This window comes from Pavona decussata, unplaced genomic scaffold (assembly GCF_977016875.1).
Source record: "Pavona decussata unplaced genomic scaffold, jaPavDecu1.1 SCAFFOLD_260, whole genome shotgun sequence".
Lineage (NCBI taxonomy): Eukaryota > Metazoa > Cnidaria > Anthozoa > Scleractinia > Agariciidae > Pavona > Pavona decussata.
This window is the reverse complement of record NW_028145663.1, coordinates 2,185,081-2,207,500: the sequence shown is the minus strand read 5'-3', so window position 1 is coordinate 2,207,500 and position 22,420 is coordinate 2,185,081. Positions and strand designations below refer to the sequence as shown.

Sequence of the window (22,420 nt, the reverse complement as noted above, 5' to 3'; positions counted from 1 at the left end):
CTAAATCAAGCCATATTACGGGTGTTTCTTGTCCATGTAATGATATTAGCTCTAAGAAGAAAACAAAACAGGAACGCGTTGATCAAATTCATTGCTGGTTTTATTCTACGTTCTTCCCTAATACATATTTGTACTTAAATCGGCAAGGGACTCATTGCTGGTTCGATCTAACTGCATTTGCAATGGGATGCAGGGCAATTTCCGGCAGCACAGTTGAATTTGCACCATGCGTCCATTCCTGGATCCCGATCATAAGGTGGAACTGCAACGCAACTACCGGATGGAGGTTTGGTTGGTTCAGGGCCGGGTCCTGCAGTGGTGACGGGTCCTGGTCCTTGCGTTGTAGGTTTAGTAGGTGGTGGGGTCAGTTCTGTGGGTCGTGGCGGTGGGGTGTAGCCACCTAGAGACTTCTTTACGGCGTTAATAAGAGGGTATTTGCCTTGGCCGCATTGACTGCCACTGAAGTCGTCTAAGTCGAGTGCCCAGAACATCGCTCCCTTGAGGCCCTTCTTCATGATCATTTCTTGGATCTTGTAATGCAAGCTGTGTTTATCATCAAAGCCAACCCAGATGGTACCCTTGTGGCCGTACGGAGCCATGACTGCATTGTTTGTGACAATGTTCAATCCAAGTTTGCAGATCTCGTAATAGGCCAGAAAACCAGCCTCACGGGTATATTGACCTTTGTGGGGCTTCTGCCAATCATGTTTAGGAGCACCAAGGCCATTGTTGTTGGGGTCTTTCAAACTGAATGCTCGTCCATAAGTTGCCATTCCCAGTGCAATCTTGTTGGCTGGAAATCCCTTGTCAATCCAGTACTGTACTGCATATGGCACCGTCAGCTTGTCGTCACCTACCATTGCTGTATGATGCCCAGTCACCTTGTCCCAGTTACCGTGAAGGTCATAGGTCATCAGGTTAAGTATGTCGAGCAGTGGGCCTAGTTTTGCGACTTCATAGGCTTTGTCGATAGTGGCATAGCCAGCAGCTACAGCAGCAGTCAGTAATAAGCGAGACTTTCCGGACTGGGCTGCTTCCCTTTTGAAGGCATCTAGCAGCTCTTGGCAGAGAATGGTAAACCTTTGTTTATCCTCTGGTGGTGATCCACCTCGTACACCCGGGTATTCCCAATCCAGATCGAGACCGTCGAAGCCCCAAGTTCGCAGCATCTCAATTGAAGAGTCGATAAATACCTGAAGAGTAGAGAACAAACTTTTTTTACCCGATTGAAACGAGGAAATGACGGGTCAGATAGGAAAACGTAAAAACTGTGTAAGGCTTTCACCTGCCTTAATTTTCTTTCGTTAAATTGTCATCATGAAAAACAATTATTTAAGCATCTCCGAATTAAGAAGCACATGATGATCGTGGGAAAATGTTCCATTTTCTCTCACCAACGTGCATAAAAAACATTCAATAATAAAGAAAGGGCAAGTATGTTGAATGAATAATTAACGGGTGAGGGTGCAAAAATGTTTCGCTTTGTTGGCGTAAACCTCGAGGGCAGAGGTTGGAAAAGTCCTTGTAGCAAATATTTTTAATACTTAGAAGAACTTGCTTTCCTAGTTGTTAACAGAAATGAAGATATTCACTGCGAAATGATTTCATAACAATACAACGAAAAGTAGGCAAAGAAAATCGGTAGTTGCATCGAGATTTATCTCCAACAGAAGGAGGGATTAATTCAGTTTTGAATTTGGCTTTAGCTCGGTAAACTGACATTGCATGAATAATAGATTTCACTAAGAAAAATAAATTAAGATCTGTTTTCACAAACACACGCAATTCAGAGACGGTACCTTTCTTGAAGCCGCGGTTTTAACCATTTTGGAAAATGGGCTGTTCGCATTTTCGTGGTTCCACCCGCCTACGGCCAGAAGAGTTATCAAGTCGGGGTTTTCCTTTTTAAGAGCGTTGAATCTTGGGTACAGTTTGTCATCATTCCACTCGTACATTGCCAGTTTGTCATTGTTGCGGTTAATCTTGGCAAATGCATACACCAAATGGGTGCAGAGGCGAGCATCGATGTTCTCGGGCCAGAACTTGCCGGCACCTGGACGATACTGAGACCAGTTTGTGTGGTAGCACACTCGTACATAGTTCTTGGCACTGATGTACGAGGCGAAGCCCACGAAGAGCAAAACGATCAGAGCACGCATGATTCAATTCTGGATCAAACGCCGAGAGTGTGTGTTGTGTGTGAATTTGCGATCAGTTATTTATTGTCACATAGGCTATGTGTTTGAAGCCAGCTACACTAACACAAAGGCCCTTGCCTTCAACGCTCAGCCAATTGGAGTTAAGCTCAAGAGGCTGCTTGTTCAGGAAAAACATTCTGCGTTTTAGCAGCAGTGAATATTCGGTGGATGACGATTGGTGCCAGTTGAATGTCTCGTCGCAACTGACAAGTTTTAGTTCAGGAGTGCCTTGGTGTATTCAACCTGTGTTTAGATTTCTCGGCTTTGTTTTAAGAAGATCAAGAGTATCTTATGACAGTGTCATTGAACCTTTGTTAAATTCCAAGTGTAAAATGCACATGAAAGGAATATCTAGATCCTCTTCAAGAAAACAAAAATATTTTAACAAAGTTTGCAAGGAAAATCAAATGTAGTTGAACGCAGAGTTCTGTCGGTAAATAAACAATGAGATCTATACCTCTTGTGTGCTATTAAGATATTTTACTGAGAATCATGAGTAACATTTTTTTTGTAATTAACATAAACATGATAACATGAGGCTGAATATTAAGGTCTTTTTTTAATTATTGCTTTGCAATAAACTGTGAATGAATTTCAATGAATAAAAGTAGATCTGGAATTTTCAAAACCACGCATGTACAACTACATCTTACAGCTCCAAGTAATTATCATTTTGGTCTCAGCTTTCCCACCACCAGCACCACTATCAATTTTAGGCCCCGGACATACTAGAGTTACTTCATTATACATACTGAGGAGAAAAGAGTGGGAGGGCGTGGTTAGAAAATTGCTTTAATTTATACCCAGTTGCAAGGTCTTGCACTAAAACTCAATGTAGTCTACACCGGGACTATAAAGGAGCAATTTTAACATTTAACAGAAGAAAGACTATAGCTTTTGCGTACGGTATAGTTGAGCAGGAAGCGAAAAGAGTAAGGACTTTTTATAATATTCCATTATAAAAGTGGAGCTTTAGCAAGGATATACTGCGGTTCAGGAACAAAAGCACTTTTAATTAATTTTCATTGAAAAAGAGAGATCTATTTGGCTTCCTATTTTATCAGCAGTTAAAAACGATTTTCTGATTTTATTCCGTTCTTCCCCAAAATGACCCATTTTCTGTTGCGATAGCGCGGGATTTAATGGATAAATGGGTAAACGAAATATTTTAGAGGTGCTTTAACACGAAGCGAAATAAGCGAAATCAATCTCCTAGCCTATTAACATATTTTTAAAGGCAAATTGATGATAAGGACAAATAAAGTCCTCAACTGGATGAAACGACACGAAGGAACTGTAAAGAAAAGTGAACATGACCGAATGTTTTCAAAGTGATGAAAGAATAACCCGGCTAGGTTATGACTGGTATTTGTTTTCACTACATATAACAGGAGACAAGTAAAAAGAGAAATTCAAGCATGACTTCAGTTTATTTTAATTTCTTTTTTACCACATCGTTCTATTTACTCGTCAGTCCAAATACGAAATCGCAAGCTCATTTCTCCCTTCCAAGCCGCAGTCTTGATTCTTCCACTTTTTTTTTCATCACGCAGAAAAACAATATATTTTTTTTTCCCATATTCGTGGGAGAGAAGATCCACTCACAAAACTTTTACTTTTTTTCTGCATGATAACAGTTTGCCCCGATGTATAACCCTGCCAAGAGTTTACAGGCAGATTAAACTTATAGTGACAAACTTATTCCGTAAGAAAAATCACGTGAAACGAGAAAGGACACTCAAATAGTCAAGTGCGCCCGATTTCCCACTTGTATTAAGACATTCTCAATTATTAAGATAAAATTAAGAACAAAGATGACCTGACAGTTCTACATTTCAGGTGCCACATATACAGATAGCAGCTGGTAAGGTGAAAGAAAACAGTAATATTCCTTGATTAAACAAAGAGACATGGCGTGAAATCTGTCTTCAGGGGCCCACCCAATGTTTGCCCAACTGCACTGGCTTGCTTTATGTGCAAGTAATCTGAAATGTTCGCGGCAGATAGGTAAGAATCCTCGTTTCTACTGGCGACGCGAACGCAAAGATTAGCGTAAGCACAAGAGTTCTGTAAACCGACAACGTAGGCAATTACATAAATACGAAAAATTCACTGGAAAATATTTGAACGATTGTTAAAACCAAAAGTTGGTGCGATCATAGCTACTAGTGGCTGAAAGAAGAAGAGGACCACTTCTTTTTTACATTTTGACTCTTGTCAAAGCTTGAATTATTTGATTTCCGCTTAAAATTGAAACAAACAATTTCGCTGCTGCCATGACTCACAATCAATTTGGGAAGATTTCCCTGAACCTTATTACTGTTAAGTAACCCTTTTATTCAAAAGATTCCTTCAAAATAATTTAGTAAGGTATCTGCGATTTTCTTTGTCCCTGTGTTGCGTTCCATTTCAAATTAAAGAGCTACACAATCGTAAACGCAAGCATAAGGTCGCAGGTGTAGGGAGGACATGGAGGGGGGGGGGGGGGGGGGGTTAATAACTTTCCTGGTTTTCTTCACGGCCAGCATAATAAATGTTTGCACTATGTCGGCATAAAAACCCGGCATAAAAATCGATGCAGTTCAACGTGAATTTAAACTTTATTGTTTGATATGTTAAACAGAAAACATTATGCTTTGAATTAAGGAGGTTACACATGCGTAAACAATTTATTTAGCAGAAAAAAGGAGAATATTAAAATGTATTACGATACTCAAGTTTTCGGCAATCTCATCGTTTCCGCGCCCAAGGCATACGGCGCAAAATATACTTAATTTTAAGATAGCGAGGATAAAAAAAATTAAGAGAAGACCGTATTCCATTGTTTCTTTCATACTCCTCCAAATACCTTATATACATTAAATTGTGTTAAAAGAAGATGAAGCAAGTGGCCCACACGGCCGGTGCTTAATCCGGTTTCTGCGGCATGAAGCAACTAGGAGTATTGCTTGTGAAGAGCTACTCCCCAGCAGTATGTCGCCGGTACCTATTCTTACACCTGGGTAAAGAGAGGCAAAGTCTCTTGTATAAGGAAACAACACGACAATGAAGCCTCGAGCCACGAACATCACACCCCCTCCTCCCCCCCTTCCCGATGGAAAGTCCGACGCGTTAACCTCTACACCACCGCCCCTCCATGCACTATACCAAACTCTGGTTGCGTAAATTACAAAAGAATTATTTCACTCAAAACTGCAGCCAAAAAGGCGCTTATTATTAGGCTATTTTGTGGAATAATTGTCAAATATACCAAAGGCCAGTGAGGACGGCGTGAATATTTGTAAGCTAACCCAATCAAAGCTTGCAATCTTGGCCAGTAGATTCATCTTCATTTTCCAGGGTGTGGTTAAACTGAATCATGCCTTTCTGTATCATGACACCAAAAGCTGCACATGGCGATCGTTCCATAAAAAGGTCTGATCTTCGGTGCTCTTTGAGTGACGGGTTGTTGTGCAATGTAAGAAGCAAGTGCCATCGGTTGCAGATTTGTTTGGATTTATTACTCATTCGTAGATTCCCTTTGTTGAGTTCAATGCTCACTTGGTTGTCTAAACAGCAAGAAGTTGGGATTAATATTTATTAGTATCCAGTATTTATTCAAGTCTTAACCATGGCGCAGCGAGGATAGAATTACAAGGAATGCCCCGCAAAGATACATTACTTGTAAAAAAAATAAAAGCACTATGAGATAATGATAATTACAGCGTTGATGGTAGTTACAATAATGACCGTTGTTTTGAAGGTGGTGCATGGCGATCGTAATTAAGGTGGTAATTAGTATATGTCAAAAGGCTCTGGAAATTATTATAACTTTGACAAAACGCGCGTGAAATTATTTCCTAATTCCAGGACTGATACCATTTGATTACCTTATAATATTATGGGTGACAAATAACGCTCACAATCGTGGTCGGTTCTGTCTGTTTACACACGCAGGCAAAAAACCGCTCTAGTACTTTATCCAACTGCTCAGGACGAACCGTCTCAGGGTATTTCTCAAGGCCATTTTCATCACACTAGTTCTCAAAAACCCTCACCCAGTTAATTGTGCTCTTTCGCGTATTTAACTTCTTTCATCCGTAACATCTTTAAACCTGGACGCCATCTTGGAAATTGAGATATAGGAAACGTCGCCATAGCAATTTTGTAATTTCACATGTCACTTATTATAAATTAACGCTTAAATTTTGCACAAAATTAACGAGTAATTTGTCACCCATGATATTACCATGAAAATAGTGGTGACAGGTGCCGGAGGTAATGAACTTAATTGCGTTTATTTTGATGATAAGATTCACTCCCACTAATGGTAACTTACTTGAGCACTCATTGACAGCATGGTTGATTTCACCAGAGTACGCTTCCTCTCTAGAAGCTTCCCTTTCAATCGCCATTTTGATGAGCAACCGGCAAAAAGTCACTAAAACTGGGTTGGCATGAGTATGCTCCAGAAGCAGGTATCCTACGTATGCGTTAAAACCTGGAGAGGATCGGATGTGAACTACGCTTTACCTCGTATACATGTACAAACAGTTGTTATTGTTGTGGTCCGGTTCATTAGCATTAGTTTATAATGCAGTTAGTAGTCAAGTGGATGACATGGGGTGTAGCTGTGTCAGAAAGCGTCCAATCGTGTTTTGAACTTTCCATACATTCGTCTGTATAGCGAGCCAGCCGTGAACTGCTACTAAAAATAGTTCGCGGGAAAAAATACAGAGAAATGTATGGAAAGTTCAAAGCACGACTGGACGCTTTCTGGCACCAGCTACATTCCTCCAATTTTTGTCATAAAATCCTTTTCCTAGTGCCAAAAGTTTCACCTTCATTAGATTAGTAATTGTGGTGGTAGCTATAAAATGCGAAGAAAACTCCAGGTTTCCGAAAACAATGAAAAATAAGCAGCATTATTAAAAAGATCTGCGAAGAGCTTTCATTTCAATGGTTACGTTGTAGTATTTCCAACACAGACTAAAATGATGTGGCTGTGGACGTACGTAAACTTTAATAAACGTTTAACTTTATTTTTGTGTGTATTTATGTGTGTTTGTTCTTGTGTCCCTGACCTTAACATTTAAATATCTTTTCTTACAACTGGCTGCCTGGCATTTTTAAATTCTAGGTTATTTACCCCTATCATCTATTCTATGTATATATTTATATTTTCTATTGTAATTGTAATGGGGTGGAATAAAGTATTGTTGTTGTTGTTGTTGTTGTTGTAAAGACGTTAAATCGTTGTATTCTGTAATCAAACATTGCTGTAAGTACATGTATATGCGATTCAGCCTAAAGCAGTAAATGAAATCAGTCGATTGTACATTTTAAATGAAGAAACAAAGCAGCACTTGGCAGTTTTAAGGCTCACCATTTGGTGCTAGTCTACATGGGCAGAGCAGACATTTAGTTTTTAATTTCATAAGCACTTTCCTCTACTAGACAAAAAAGCAGGTCAAACCTGGATCCATGAGCTCGAAATCACGTGATATGACACTTTTCTGCGTCCTTCCAAGAAACATCACACCAAGAACAGCACCGATGATGATACGTTTGAGACAGGAAACAACGCCAAGAAAAATATTAAAGAAAAACAAAAAGAAAGTGCAAACATGGAAGAGCCGCCTGTTGACATGAGAAAATTACAAATTAGCAAACAGAGTTGAGAATTTTCTCTTCAGATATTCAACCCAACTCGAGCGAGAAATTTAGTTAAAAAGGACTGAGAGAAATTCTAGTTCTCCATCAGGTTAGAGCAAACACTAAACACATTCGTCTTCTTACTAATACTAGGAATGATTACAGGTTACTTCCCAAAACTTTCCGAAGCCTTCGAACGTGAAAGAATGTTTTCACATTTTTCTGACAACTACGGAATATTATCCGAGCAAATTCCCCCTTTTTTTCCAACATGCCAACATATTGTTGATCATCCAGGTTATTGTACTAATTAGGTAAATTTTGCAGGGACGAAATGAAGCCATGAAAACGTCACGTTAAGAGTGTAGGGAGTCGACGTGAGGTAGCTACTGAGTGGCCTAAAGAAAATGACAAATGCTCTCATGATCATGACTTTGTCGCAACGATGGCTACACAGCTAATGCGCGTAATAAAAGCGAAAACGACTACCCGGCGGTGGCTTCGTATCCAGCGAATGTCCTTTTCCTTCAGTTCAGTAGAACATTGTTTTACGGAGCAACATATATGTACTGTTCGTTCGTTTGTTTGTTTTGTTTAAAGTGAAGTATCTCTGACCTACCTATTATCCAAAGCCAACATGGTGTCTTTGTCTATCAAAAACACGTACTTGGCTAACAATAACTGGATGCAGAAGAAAACAAGTGAAAGTAACACAGCAGGCCTGGAACAAAACATAGAATGTTCTCAGTTTATATGGGAATGAAAGTACAGCACGTTTTCCTCGAAACTTTTATATTGGATCTAGAAAAGTATCCTGTAAGTTGTTAGAAAGACCAGATTTGCAGAACATTAGTGATATGTGTGTACTCTTTGAATATCGTGAAATCCACTGTCAGCTTTTGAAATCATGATTTCAAATATAACAGGTTTACAAATGTATTCTTGAAAACTCGACACGGTGGTTAATTCGCCTGGATGTTTGAATGATACATGTCTCAGGGCTATAGTGGTCAATAGTGACTCCAGCAAATGGTACATGTTCTTCTGTGTTTTACTTACCACAGATCACGAAGCTTTAACCAAGTAAAAGAATCAAAACTTCCATCCACCATTGGCAAAATAAGCTGTTGTCCTACCACGAATCCCACTAAACTCAACACCAACACGTTAATAGTCGCACCTAAAAGAGAAAAATATTTTCTCACATTAATTTTATGTTTTTGGTATACTTCGGGGTAGTTACCATTCTATATTTTTTTGCATCTGACGACCAGCTAAAGGTTTCAGCAACTTAGTTGGGTATGCATTCAACACTACACAAATATGCACCCATGGTACACCGTCCCAGCTTAAAGCACACGATGCTTTTTGCATGGCGACAACTTTTTATCTAATGGGGATTAACTATAAAGAAACATAAATGACTATTTTTATTAATTTTTCGTCCCCTTATCCCGTCTTTTGCTGCACATGTGTTTTAGTATTTGAAAAAAAAGGTACTCTTTTCATCTGCTTTTGTAGTTGATTTTTGTATTTTTTTCTTTGAATGCTTGTTTGTTGTTTTCTCAGTGCTTGTCAGGCCTGACGTCGGGTCGCTTCAAGGCTGTAAAACACCAGCAACTTTAATGTTGCATACCTGAGGTGAGAGATCAGCAATTCCTGCTACAATACACATTATATTATTTTTGAAGTGAGAGAAGCTTACCCCAGCACAGATAGGCAACTTGGTAACCTGAGTATTTCAGTGTTGCAGCCTAGAATAAAAACGATGGAAATAGAACTTAAGTCTTAGTGAGAGTTCCAGCACTCGGCTGACGGAGTAGTAGACTGTTCACAGCCCCCTTATTTTTCCGTGGGATTCTCGAGACCTGTACGCTTCGGTATAAGCGAGCGCGATCTGGGGAGAGTGTCTAAACTACCGAGGGGAGGGGAGCGAAGTTGGGAGGCGGCGGGAAAAATAGGGATCTATTTTTTCGCTTCCCCTCCCCCACTATACTAACACCCACTCCCGCTCCCCTCGGTAGTTTAGACACTCTCCCCAGATCGCGCTCGCTTATATAAACAAAGATGGCGGCGGTTCCATCGAAGCCTATCGGTCTCGAAAATCCCACGGAAAAATAGGGGGGCTGTGAACAGTCTAACGGAGTAGCCCATGACCCCTGTCACAACATCACTTGATCATATATTACAGCCGGAGTTAATTCTCTAATCTACCATTCGTGTCCTTGTTAGTGGTAGCGGCATAACACTTATTTGTACCCTTTTTTCACATTTGAGGCAATTACCAGCAGTACCACTTACGAGTTGCTCCCGTCTGGCCTCACAGTTCACTTAAAGTTGGTAGAGCAATGGACGATCAAACCCGGAGTGCGTGGGTTCTATTCTCGCCGAGTTCAAAGATTATTTCATTGTCTCATGCGGTCTCCTAATTTCCTTACAACCCAGTAGGATTTCCATAGGTTGATTTAGTACTTTAACATGCACTAAAGAGTTATTTCTCCAGTTTACTATTTTTATCACAATATATATGCTCTTGGAGCATTCTCCAATACAGCTTGTAAAATAGAGCATTTCTCATGTTTATATTTTAGCGTTATTAAAGCCAGGCTTGTACGACGAAGCACGCTTAGCTACAGTGTATGGCAAATACTACCAACGAAACATGGATACCAAACGTTTTATTCGAAAAATAATTTAACACGTCTTACCGTGATAGCTGATGGGTTACGTTTGAAGATCTCGATTGGCAAAAATTGCTTTTCTCCTCTTTGAAGGCGTAATAAATGGCCTCTGGAGATAAAAAAAAATATTTGCTTATTTACTTATCAGTGATATTTTTATAGCCATGTCCAATTCAGCGTATGCTGGTTTAGATGGAGGCCTGTGTAACTAAGTAATTAACACTTCTTACTAACATATGACTCAACAAATGAAAATTAAAACGCCCATAATGCTCTTACTTTTTCAAGGGCTTCACTATGACCTTTATACTGGCCATAAAATCCCCAGCCCAGAAACGATGAAAGAAGTCGTATGACAGAGTAACAGAGATACAGAGATTCTGGGATCGTTTTGAAAGCGACGTGAGAGGAACTGAAAAAGTTGCCGTAGCAGTGAGCTGTGACGGAGAAGTTGTTTCAGAGATTAACATGAGCTACGTCACAAGACAACGCTAAAAGTGCACTATTCTGACTAATCATGAGTATAGTGTCCTTCTGTCTCCTCCACACATCCTATACAATCCCTCACCCAAAACATTCTCCCACTAGTTTCTGGAGTAGGGAATTGGGAGAAAGGGAAGGAGGCGGAGTTGACTCTGGGGTCAAGCTCGACGAACGAGATCACATTCAGGGGCTACCCTTAGCCTCCTTACCCATTTACAAAAAAAAAAAACCCTTGAAATAAATTTCAAATTTGTCATTTGTTTTGCGACTTCTTCGCTAATAAAGTACTTGCTAATTTGCTTGAAACTGGCGAACATATCACAGCGTACAATGACCCAGATAAAAGAAAGTTAAAACTATAATCTAATAATAGAGGGTGTTTCGTTTAAAGCCAGAAAAAGAACGCCGACAAAGTTGTCTTTTTTTTTACCTTCAACGCTAGGAAAAATAGAAAATATATATGCAAGTTCTTACCTGTACCAAGAGAGCATATTTGCAACGAGCAAAATACTATAAATTCCAGAAATTCCAACTGATACAAAAATGGACACTGCAAAAAGTGACAAGAGAGCGGAAAATTGTCTTCAGAAATATGTACCAGCGAGGCGTGATATTAGTGTAAATTAAAGATATCAAGCCAAAAGCGGTTGAATTATCAAGAAACCGACAAAATAAAAGGTACGAAGGATTTATTTTTGTTGAGGAAACTACTACTTTCACATTAACTAAGTCGCAGAACTACTTAACACAATAAAGTAACAAATAAAATAGTAATAATAATAATAATAATAATAATAATAGTAATAATAATAATAATAATAGTAATAATAATGATGATTTCTCATAGTAATAATCTCTTTATTAACGCATTACAAGCTTATTGCTATTTACAAGTTAAAAGTAGGAAAAAGAACAATTAAAGCCTATTTACAATTCATTTCGATTAAAAACAGACTATTCTCAAGCACAACAGAGCTATTTTCAAGCACAAAACAAAAGTCATAAAGGTGCAATAATATTCTGATTAATAATAATAATAATAATAATAATAATGAATAATAATAATAATGATAATAATAATAATAATAATAAAAATAATAATAATAATAATAATTAATAATAATTAATAGTAACCAACAGAGAGCAGAGAGTTTAGTGCGAAATACAATTAAAAAAATCGTCCTTATAATGCATCAATTTTAAGCTTACCGGCCCCGATGAAAAACCACTCTTTGATTTCATTTACATCAGCAAGAGGATTTTCAGGAATTTCTTCTCTTATGTTAAGAAGAAGCCCTCCAATCATGAGAAAAACAATAAGAATCTGAAACATATACAATTACAAAATAAGATGTGGGACTGTAAAGTCTTGGAAGACCATTAAAGAGCCACTGTGATCAAAATTTTACCTTTCTTTTTGTCTTCAGCATTCAAAAGTATAGGAGGAATGTAATACCCATGCTAAATTTTAAGTTGCAATTATTTCAAGCGTAATTTCCTCATTCAGTTTGCCACCATAACTCAATAAAAAAAATGTCCGCAAACCAGACAGAGAGTTGGGCCGAGTAGAATGTAACGCCATGTTATCCCTTCACTTAACTCAGAATCATCCCCACTGTCTTCAAAACTATCAATCGCGTTAGAACTGAAATCAGGCCATATTATGTAGAAGTAGGGGAAGAACTTGAGCCTATTTCGACTGCTTTTTCTAACTTTTCGATGCCGCCAAGATGATAAGATGACGTCACGAGAGGGAAGCCGCTGCACAAAATTTGTCGCTTTAGAGGTAGTTGCTGTTTGAGTTATGGCGGAGGCATTTTACGTACTTGTGGGCAGCCTTATTAAGGCTATACTTTCCCCAGGTTGGTTTGAATTATATTATATATGAAATATAGTGGTCAGTATTTAAGTAATTTTTCGGAGAAAATTCCGCCTAAGAATATTCGCCCATGCAAAATTAACTCGAAAATGACCGCACTCGTTTGTGTATTTTACTTATCTATTTATATTTCTTTATTTACTTGTTTATCTATTTGTAATTTGCATATTGTTGGCCAATTAATTTATTTACTTTTAACGACCCCTCACAAGAATCTTCATTTTTGAAGGAGGTAGGGTTTCTTGGAAGAAGAAAAAAAATTAAAAGCTTGAAGAAAAATATGCGACTAGTTCTACCTGCCAAAAACCCACTCACAAAAGCCTCATGCTTTTTATCTTATCTCAAACAACCAACTGCTAACTAGTGGGAAAAAAGAATAGAGAGCTTGATAAAATAGCAAATTTTTAGGGTCATTTTCTCCGTTGTCGAGTAATCTGCTGTCCTGATTGTGTCCAGGATGTATCGCGGCATTCTGGACAAAGAAACCCTAAGAGCCAGTTATTTAAACAGAGTCTAACTTTGGCCACAACTTAAGACCATCCGTGGGCCTCCAAATCTGTTTTTAAGTGGTTTATCTATTTTAAGTAGATAGATAGTTTTCTAATCTGGGATACCAGCCTTCTTGTTACCGTCGGCAGTAGACAATGTTTAGATATGATTGTTGGCAAAATTGAACTGAGTTATTGCGCAAATAATGTGAAAATATTTGAAAATCAATATACCTCATAAATTCCAAGAAAGCCGATAAAGTAAGTACAAATAACCCGAGTTGAATACTTGAATTCTGCAAAAAATAAAACAGATTTACCGCAAATCATTATTGTCATCATTGTGATCAGCTTCATCGTGATCATTATACAACCAACTGAATAGCCGTTATTGAATTATCGTCATAATCATGGTAATCAGTATCGTTATTATGCAGGATCCCAAAAGGATTTCGGATTCCGGGGTTTCATGACAGAAAATATTAAGCACCCCGTGGCTTTAAATAAAGGACCCCATTTAACCAGAATAATCATTTCGTCCGGGCTCAAGGCCCTTTGGGAACCTGATTTTGACTTTCATTATCACCGCTTTCATCACTACCAGTATCATCAAAAAGTTTGACTACACACAACAACTCTTAAAATTAGTAGAAGACTAGTCACCGAGATCTCATAGGTTTTCCTTCTGTTGGGAGACCTCGTATTTGTTTTTTGACTGTGTCTGTTTCTGACTGACAAATGCATCCTTGGTTGTTCGAAAACCGATTAACGCTAATCCACAATTGAAAATTAATCAAAGTTTTCATCTCGTTGGTTGAAAATGTTTCTAAACGCCCAATTTAAACTTAAGTTAAAAATCAAAGTCAAACGAATGGGAAAAAATCTTTTTGGAACAATCTTTATCGATTCGTAATTAACGTGGAATCAAACTTTTTACTAAACTTTGGTTAGCTTCATCATGCTTTGAACAACTGGGCCCAGGCTTAAACTGATGCCATCATATATCTTCAACTGTGCATATACCACTTATCGACATCAAAATCCTAACATAATGCAGGATGTTTTTCACATGAACCTAGTTTAATGGACTAGTTCCCATGAGTCTCCTATAGCTAACTTGTAGAAATTCCACGAGCGAAAGAGGTGTTAATTAAAAGATGTGATCACAGGGAGGTTATCTTTGATTGCACGCACCGGAATTTTGTCAATCCCGGGGGACTTATTTGCTGGCATTGACCTGGAAATCTTGGCAACTTTGTCACAATCCACGTGCTTGAAATTGACTTGATCCGTCACAGGGAATATTCTTGGTGCCAAAAGGTCGAAATTGCGTTCATTAGCAAGTGAATTAATATTGTCAACAGTGACTTGAACAACAGACGTAAAGAAACAATTGAAATTAATTAATTATTATTGTCACTGAAAAGCCCTCTTTCAGGGAGTGTCACTAATGTTTGTATTGTATTGTATAGCACCCGAACTTGTCTTCGGAATGGATAACTTAAACTACTTTTGGGAGAACTCGGAATTATTTTTCCGAATGTGCCTGCCTCGTTGACTGATAAATGCGTCCAGGCTTTCAGGTAAATTTATTTTTTAAAATACCTGGTTTCCATTGGTAAAGTTTTGCTTTGACTCTTTGTTTGAAAGAAAGTGGAATATACCTGGAAGAGAAAAAAAAAGGAAGTTATTATATAGTAATTCTGTCATCTCCCTCACAGTACAAGACCGATTTATTAAAGACATAATTCAAGTCGTCATACTCTTTTGGTATGGGCTCCAGAAGTTTCACCACATATCTGTATTTATAAAACGTCATCCACTCGTTTTCTTCATCCTAAAAACAAGCCGAAAAATCAACTTGTTAATATTTATGGAGGGTATTACACTTAAACTTCACTAGTTGCTAACGGCCGAGCCCGTTTTTTTCCCAACTTACACAAAATCATGGATCTGATACTGATGGATATGGGCAAACTTCTCGTGAAGTTCTAATTAATTATTCCTTTGCCTCACCCTAGGAATGTCATTATTAATACAGTCGAACCTTCCTTTGCGACCACCTCCCGTAAGCGACCACTTTTCCAAAATACCAAACGTTTTTAAGTCAAATCACTATAGATGGAACCTCTTGAGGCGACCACCTCTCGTAAGCGACCACTTTTAGTGATGATTGTTTAAAATTTTCAATTGTTTTTAACCTCCCGTAGGCGACCACTCGACACACAATCTGCTGTTTCTCTCACGGGCGGAAATTGCAAAATGTGTCGCTGTAACTGGCCCACATCATTACAGCGGACGCCGTCTTAAAATCCCACAGACGGAGCTACCAGAAGTGTCCCCCGAAATAGCTTAGCATTAAACTTGATAACATACACATGCACTATAGTGTACACCGAAATAAACTTTAATCAGGTTGAATCCCTTGTCGGAAAGACGCTCTCTTATCTTGTAAATAGCATGCATGTACATGCATGACCGGTGATAACTCTCTCAACCTTGTATTACTCAACAGAAAAATTATGGCGATAACGAACGTCAACTGGATTATGTTACAAACAAACAAACGCGAAAGTTGTAGATGTTTTACGCTTGAAATGTAACATTGCAAAAATGCCGTTTACTGTTTGCTCCTAAATCAGGCAGTCTAAAGAAAATTTTTTACTTTGGGTTTCGATAAGCACTGGCAAAAGGGTTAGTCTCCCTAATTACTATATGCAAATTATGCGAAATGTAGACCCCCTGTGGTCTGACCTCTGGTAAGCGACCACCTCCCGTAAGCGACGACATATCCTTGACATTATGGGTGGTCGCTTACGGGAGGTTCGACTGTATGTCAAGTTCGGTCTCACAAAAGTCTGTGAAAGGCCTTTAAGAGTAATACTATTGCAAAGTAATTCCCTTAAAAGGGTAACCCTACTCATCCATCACATACGATTAGAGCTTGTTTCAACTGACCTCTGGAGATGCGTTCGGACGACACCTCGTACATATAGCCTTAACTAGTAGCACGAAGTACTTGAAGAACAAGAAGACCAGACAAAGGAAAACAGGAAACTGTAAAGCCATGCCATCTCCAGGAAACACCTTGGAAAAGTAATAAAATTATGATATAGCAAACAGCAACAATACCAGCAATTTAAAACGCGATTATACGTGCGTGTATGATTCCGTACGCGTGTGTAAATGGGGGTGCAAAAATGCATACGTAAACGAGTACGGGTACACGTGCGCTTGTTAGCGAACGATTACATCAATCAATTCAATCCAATTCAATTCAATTCAATTCGTTTATTTTGCCATTAACCAAAAAAATACAACATAAATACATTATAGACGACACACAATATTTTACTATTACAATGTTCATACTTAACTATTTACAATATTAGAAGTGTTACAGGCTAGGAAGCCTATATAGAAGCCGGGGGCTTATTAACTATACGCTTCCTAGAACTATAGAACTATATTTCTTGGTTCTTTTACTGTCAAGATCTGGACGGAGAGGAGGGGGATGAAGGGATTCTTTAACCAAGAGTTTTTAACGTTTAGCAAACTTAGCTATTTTTCCTAAAATTTATTTTGAAAAGATGTGACAGTTCATTTTACGTGTCGTCATCACCTCCTGTTGCGGACTTCAAAAGAAACACTCCCGACGTGGTCTTTACTCTCCAAGTCATTTAAATAGCCTTTAAACTCTCGAGGGGGCAGGGGAGGGGGGGGGGGGTATGGAGGAGCAGAGAGGGGGTGGCCCATGAGCTACAAACTTCTAAAATAATCTTAAATCGGCTTGAAATCATTGTCTTACCGTTTCACTGTTAAAGAACGTGGACGTAAATAAAAATAGTATCATCTTACCAATGTCGTATAGGATGGACACTGGATGTATTCAGCAACTAAAAAAGAAATCCTGTAAGCGGAAGAGGATAGATTTTTAGGTATACCAGTAAAAACAAGACGACTTGAAATTCGAATACCTTACATTTTTGTCTCAGAAAAAGGAAATTACAACTCAAGCATACTAACCAAACACCAGAGTACAAAAAACCTATAACGAAGCCAGTGATCTTGTAGTCAGTTGCCATGCAGGCAAAGAGAGGATAATAGGCGACTCCAATGATAAACATGGCGACTACCTTCCAAATAACTAGGGAAACAACAACAAAAAATTAATTTAAATTTACGTATAGGAAAGATTTGGAATACAATTTCGTTACATAATTCAAGGCTAAAAATATTATTCAAGTCCATACTCGATTGTCATCGCTTTCTGTATTTATGGATACCGGTGTAATGAACAGGATTCCTTTGATTCCTTGTACCTATCTGTACATGCAGTGGCTACATGAAAGTTTAAAGCATCTTTCTGTTTTCTTGAAATCGCCTAAAAACTACTGATTCTGATCAGCACGGACCTCATGCGTCACTAAATGTATTTTTCGTATACGACTTTGTATTGATACTGATTGTGCACAACGACTAATTTGACAAGAGTCTGTGTTCCGATCATTTCGTGAAGTGCTTTGCACTTAGTGTTGAAGGAACATGACAGCTATTACCAAGTTTAGAAAATTGAAAGAAACATCAGTTTAGCTTTCGGTGGCACAGTCGCTTTAAGTTTCTTGTCGACGAGAAAACTTTAATGACCGGAAGATAATGGACTTAGTTTGCAATCTAAAGTTGGGAACGAGGTTAGGCCATTTCCAAGTTGCTGTGAACCTCATTATGAAAGCGAGGCTAAGTGCATAGCTTTTTGTATGAAAATTAGTTTTGTTTGCTCTGTATTTAATTAACCTCTCTTTCATTATGAGGCTCGAAGCAACTCGCAATTATTTGTTTATTCACGATCTGTGTAGCGTGTATAGAATAACATATGGGGCTGGATAACAATAAGAACAATTAATTTAAGCAAAAATAGACCTTTTTCATAAATGGCGAACGAGTTATTATTCTTTGCAATGTAATCATGTTAATTAGCCCAATTAACCACATTTTAGAGAAAAAATTCTATTAAATTTTTGATCATGCCAACGAGGCTAGTAAGGCTAATTTTCATATAAATAAACGAATAAATTTATCGGCCGTTGGCGTCTTATTATAATTTTCAACTTTTTATATAAACAGCCGAAAGTACTGGAACCACATGGCAACAAAATTATTATTTCTACCTACATACTTCGCTGATGCAATATTAACAGAGCGAAGATTGCGACTACGTACGTGTAATGATAAAAGGGAAGTAAAGCATACGTGAACAATTATGGTGTAGGTTTTTGAACAACTAGCGAATTTACTCACTTCCAGTGAAGCTAGGAACCTCAGGTCTGTCAATCCATTCGTTTAATTCGGGAAGAAAGATTTCGTCATAGTTCCCAAGAAACAAGATAGTCAAACACTTGGTTGTCGTAGCGCCGAACGCACAAGCAAAGGCAAATCTGTTTTCATAACTGTCGACCAAGTTTACAGGTCTGAAATAAAAAAAAATGTATGTTGCACGGAGCATAAATTGGAAGACAGATAATGTAGGGTACGATAGTCAACTTGGTAAAATGCATGTGCTCAGATTGATTTATTGTTACATTACATGGAGTATTTTTAATAATAATAATAATAATAATAATAATAATAATTATTATTATTATTATTATTATTATTATTTATTTAATATTTTTAAAAAAATGTTCTGCTAGGAATGTAATGCTAATATTTCATCTGCTAGTAACTGACTATTGGAATAACTGAAGTCTCTTCCTCAAGACTAAACTGCTTGTCTCAAGAAGGGTTTGCGCAGGTCACCTCATCACGTTGGGCCATAAATTGCAGGAAAGGATTTATATTCTTGCATTTGACAATCGTGCCTACTACTCAGCATTGACCGATAGTCTCTTGCATTGACTTAACTCTACCTGATTTAAAACACATGCATACACTTACATGCACAGTCCTGGTCTCGTGATAGTTCGGCCACAAAGCTTTGCTTTCCCACTCCGTTTATTTAAACATGACAGTAACAGAAGGATTAGGAGCTACAACAAAATAAAGATTGGGACATAGATCATAGCATCAATGTATTGACTCAAAGGACATTCAACGAGGAGGTCAAACGAGCTTCATAAACTCACTAATAATTCATCAAGAGAAAACAAAAACAAAAAAATAACTACTGTGACCGTAGTTTGGATATTTGTTCCTGATTACCATAAAATTCTGCCAACTTTAGCCTTGAATTTCTCTAAGATTTATCGATCATTTGAGAAGCTAGCCATCAGTTAAACACTCGAAAGTGTGTTTCATCAGATATCCAAACACCTCAAAGTCTAAAAAAAAAAAACAAGAAAACAAAAAAACAAAAAAACTCGGCTGCGCCTCGTTTTTTCAACCTAATTCTCAGTGTTTGGATATCTGATGAAACACGCTTTCTTGTCTCTTTCTCGTGTTCGATATATTACATGAAACTTGGTCATTCAGAATCCTGCAGCGGGATGTTTTGAACGAATGCGGTTCAGGGTAGGACTGGTATTCCATACATTTTTGAGAAGGTACATTGTAGAGACAAATCTGGCGTTTTCATGTCGTCATAGTGGGGGTTGTCATCCCTTGACCCTTCCATAGGTAATCTAACGACGGTTGCCAGACTGGCAACTCAGTTTGTAGGGGCGGTTCTGGGTCATGATGTGGAATATTAAATATGGCGCAAAACTGAAAAAAAAAGGGCCTCACCGCTGGAATAATTGAGGAGGAAGTCAAAAATCCAGGGCCTATGGTGGGCACGCATCCGATATCTTCTTCAGTACTGTTACTACATGATAAAAAGAAAGTAATAAATTATCAACGAAACGCGCCACCTAGCTTTAGATAAAGGATGGCGAGATCAGGGGAAGACCAGAGACGTTTGATATAGAAAATAACATGATTACATAATCATGTGAACAGCGAATTTGAAAAACAATTCTGAATACCCTAGAAAAATCTTCTAATGACCCCTAAATGCTCTAGAAATGTCCGTGTGTTCAAATCTCTCTAAAAGTATACAGTAGCTTACTAATCAGGTTCCTACAGGTACCAGAAACTCGTACGTCAGGATGTTAACGTAGCACAAAATTTTTGGCCGAAATATGTTTTCGACCTATTCTTTTTCCAAACCAACATTTCCAAACCAACACTGAACAAAGAAACGAACAGGAGAAAATTGAAATGATCACAAGAATAGAATAATTGTGCGGACCGATGACAGTCGTTTAATGTTTATTTGTGCTGGATTTAGAAACTGCACTTGTGAGTACATGCGTACAATAACGCAATATAGATTCAACGGCGGTGGTGAAAACAGTTCTTTTTCGCAGTATTAAAAATATACATATATTTGATCAACCATCACGAAAAAGATATCATGGATCCAGTGACTTGTTACCGAGTGTCGAATTGACAATGAAGTAACGCGTCAACTTATCCATCGACTTAATTCTGGGAAAAGAGCCTTTGTGGCAGGGCATCACAAATATAGAATGCTCAAACATGTTGAGTCATTTTTTTTAATGATTATAGGAAATAATCTATTTAAATAACGGCTCCTAAATTTTGTTGCTGTTTCAAAGCTTTCATCTGATGTGCATTAAGCAAATATGCAAATCATAAACGTTACAGAACATCATCGCTTAAATTATAATTTTCGAGTAATTGTATTGTGTCTTGTCATCCATTTGTTTTGTTTACGTTTTGCAAAATGAATTTACTTCCCGTACTGATACAAAGTTAACCTAAAGACATTTCTGGAATGGCCATAAACCAATTTAAACACCAATAAAATCTTCGTATATAACTGAAAGAAGTATTTGATACCTACATGGACTAATTGACCAGGATTATTGTACTATCCAAGAGCGAACGCAAACTAATATCGGATGTTTTTTGTCACTGCCAATGCAGTAGCTACATGGTACTGCCTACTCACCTGTTTGACGTGTCTGGAGGTGCAGTTTCCGGTTCCAAATACTGCAGTACGGTAAAATAAAGGTCAACATTCTCCTCTATCGCTTTCTCATCAATTCCTGTTGCGTTCGCGACGACAGACAGAATAGCACCGTTAAATCTTACAGCGGCAAAGATGTCGGCAAGAGTATAATTGCTGGTAAATAACTCAGGAAAGTGGTTTAAAGTTTCTAGTATTATTTCACCGATAACTTTAGCTGAAATGCCTGCATCCATCGCTTGAAATCATACAGCCTGCGTACTTGCTTTCCTAAAAGCATTCAGTTCGGTTTTAACCTGTAATTGCTAATGATCGGCATAGTCAATGTTTTGTTGTTAATTCCCTGGAGCCCTGGATCCTTTTTGTGGGCACCAGTCCAAAGAACTCTTGTATTGTGAAGATTTAGGCTCGCTCCAATTAATGACGTCAGGGGTTCCGAAAGCGACTTCGTTCATTTTTAGCTCACGATCCAGCAGGGCTCCATTTTCAAATGTCTTCACTCTGGAGATTCGTTTTTGAAGGAAATGACCGATCATAATTTTTTTCATCGTTTTGGTGAGGATGTAAGGCCGAAGCGCATCGAAATCCAAGTTTTCAAACGTAACACTTATAGTGTCGACGGTAACTGAATTTCCTTGAAACCTCACTTGTGTGATAAATTGGGATGCTTTTAGTGCGGACACAAACGAAAACTTGTAAAGAAAAACTTTCTTCTATTTTCAGTCACCATGCGAAACTTGCCAAGCAACGTTTTTAGTCAAGGCCCAGGTCAAACGTCGAACTTCACATGAGACGAACTAAACTGTAATTTGGGTCGACCCAAAGGGACAAAGCTCGACCGTTGGGTCAAACGTCGAACACAATTCGTCGAACCCAATCTACAGCAGCAAAAACAAATGTTTTGGTCGGCGGGATTTCAGCGAGATAAAATAAATTCATTTACAGCCATTCATGAAAAACGAACAAGCTTCACGCGTTCTATCAGTCAATCTGACGGATAGAACGGTTCGGTCGATCCAAATTGAGTCGGATGAACTCAACTGAGTAAAACGTCGAACTTATCATGAACTAAATTCGCTCAATTTGAC

At 38.2% G+C, this 22,420-nt stretch overlaps 2 protein-coding genes across 2 annotated transcripts; both read right to left on the bottom strand.

The window, feature by feature from the left end:
• Positions 1–82: 82 nt before the first annotated feature.
• On the bottom strand, positions 83–2,187 carry LOC146456270 (chitinase-3-like protein 1). The gene is made up of 2 exons (XM_085093354.1): positions 1,800–2,187; positions 83–1,193 (listed from the first exon to the last, which is right to left on the bottom strand). Exons 1-2 carry the CDS (start codon positions 2,157–2,159, stop codon positions 168–170), a joined length of 1,386 nt encoding a protein of 461 aa, XP_084949480.1. The 5' UTR covers positions 2,160–2,187; the 3' UTR covers positions 83–167.
• Positions 2,188–5,154: 2,967 nt separating this feature from the next.
• On the bottom strand, positions 5,155–21,578 carry LOC146456269 (stimulated by retinoic acid gene 6 protein-like). Its single transcript, XM_085093313.1, has 20 exons — positions 21,315–21,578; positions 20,084–20,162; positions 19,298–19,389; positions 18,662–18,831; positions 17,390–17,510; positions 17,222–17,273; positions 16,322–16,450; positions 15,127–15,200; positions 14,969–15,027; positions 13,598–13,659; positions 12,206–12,320; positions 11,471–11,546; positions 10,541–10,622; positions 9,538–9,586; positions 8,892–9,012; positions 8,452–8,553; positions 7,654–7,817; positions 6,517–6,678; positions 5,315–5,746; positions 5,155–5,250 (listed from the first exon to the last, which is right to left on the bottom strand). Exons 1-19 carry the CDS (start codon positions 21,566–21,568, stop codon positions 5,493–5,495), a joined length of 2,217 nt encoding a protein of 738 aa, XP_084949439.1. The 5' UTR covers positions 21,569–21,578; the 3' UTR covers positions 5,155–5,250; positions 5,315–5,492.
• Between the last annotated feature and the right edge of the window lie 842 nt (positions 21,579–22,420).

Bases quoted from the DNA above. Each gene is read 5' to 3' on its own strand.
- LOC146456270 (XM_085093354.1), bottom strand. From the start codon at position 2,159: ATGCGTGCTCTGATCGTTTTGCTCTTCGTGGGCTTCGCCTCGTACATC. The intron at 1,194-1,799 runs GTACCGTCTCTG...TCTACTCTTCAG, and splicing joins AAACCGCGGCTTCAAGAAAG to GTATTTATCGACTCTTCAAT.
- LOC146456269 (XM_085093313.1), bottom strand. From the start codon at position 21,568: ATGGATGCAGGCATTTCAGCTAAAGTTATCGGTGAAATAATACTAGAA. The intron at 15,201-16,321 runs GTCAGTTGAAAC...GCTTGTTTTTAG, and splicing joins GTCCGAACGCATCTCCAGAG to GATGAAGAAAACGAGTGGAT. The intron at 9,587-10,540 runs GTAAGACGTGTT...TTTTTATTCTAG, and splicing joins GTAACCCATCAGCTATCACG to GCTGCAACACTGAAATACTC.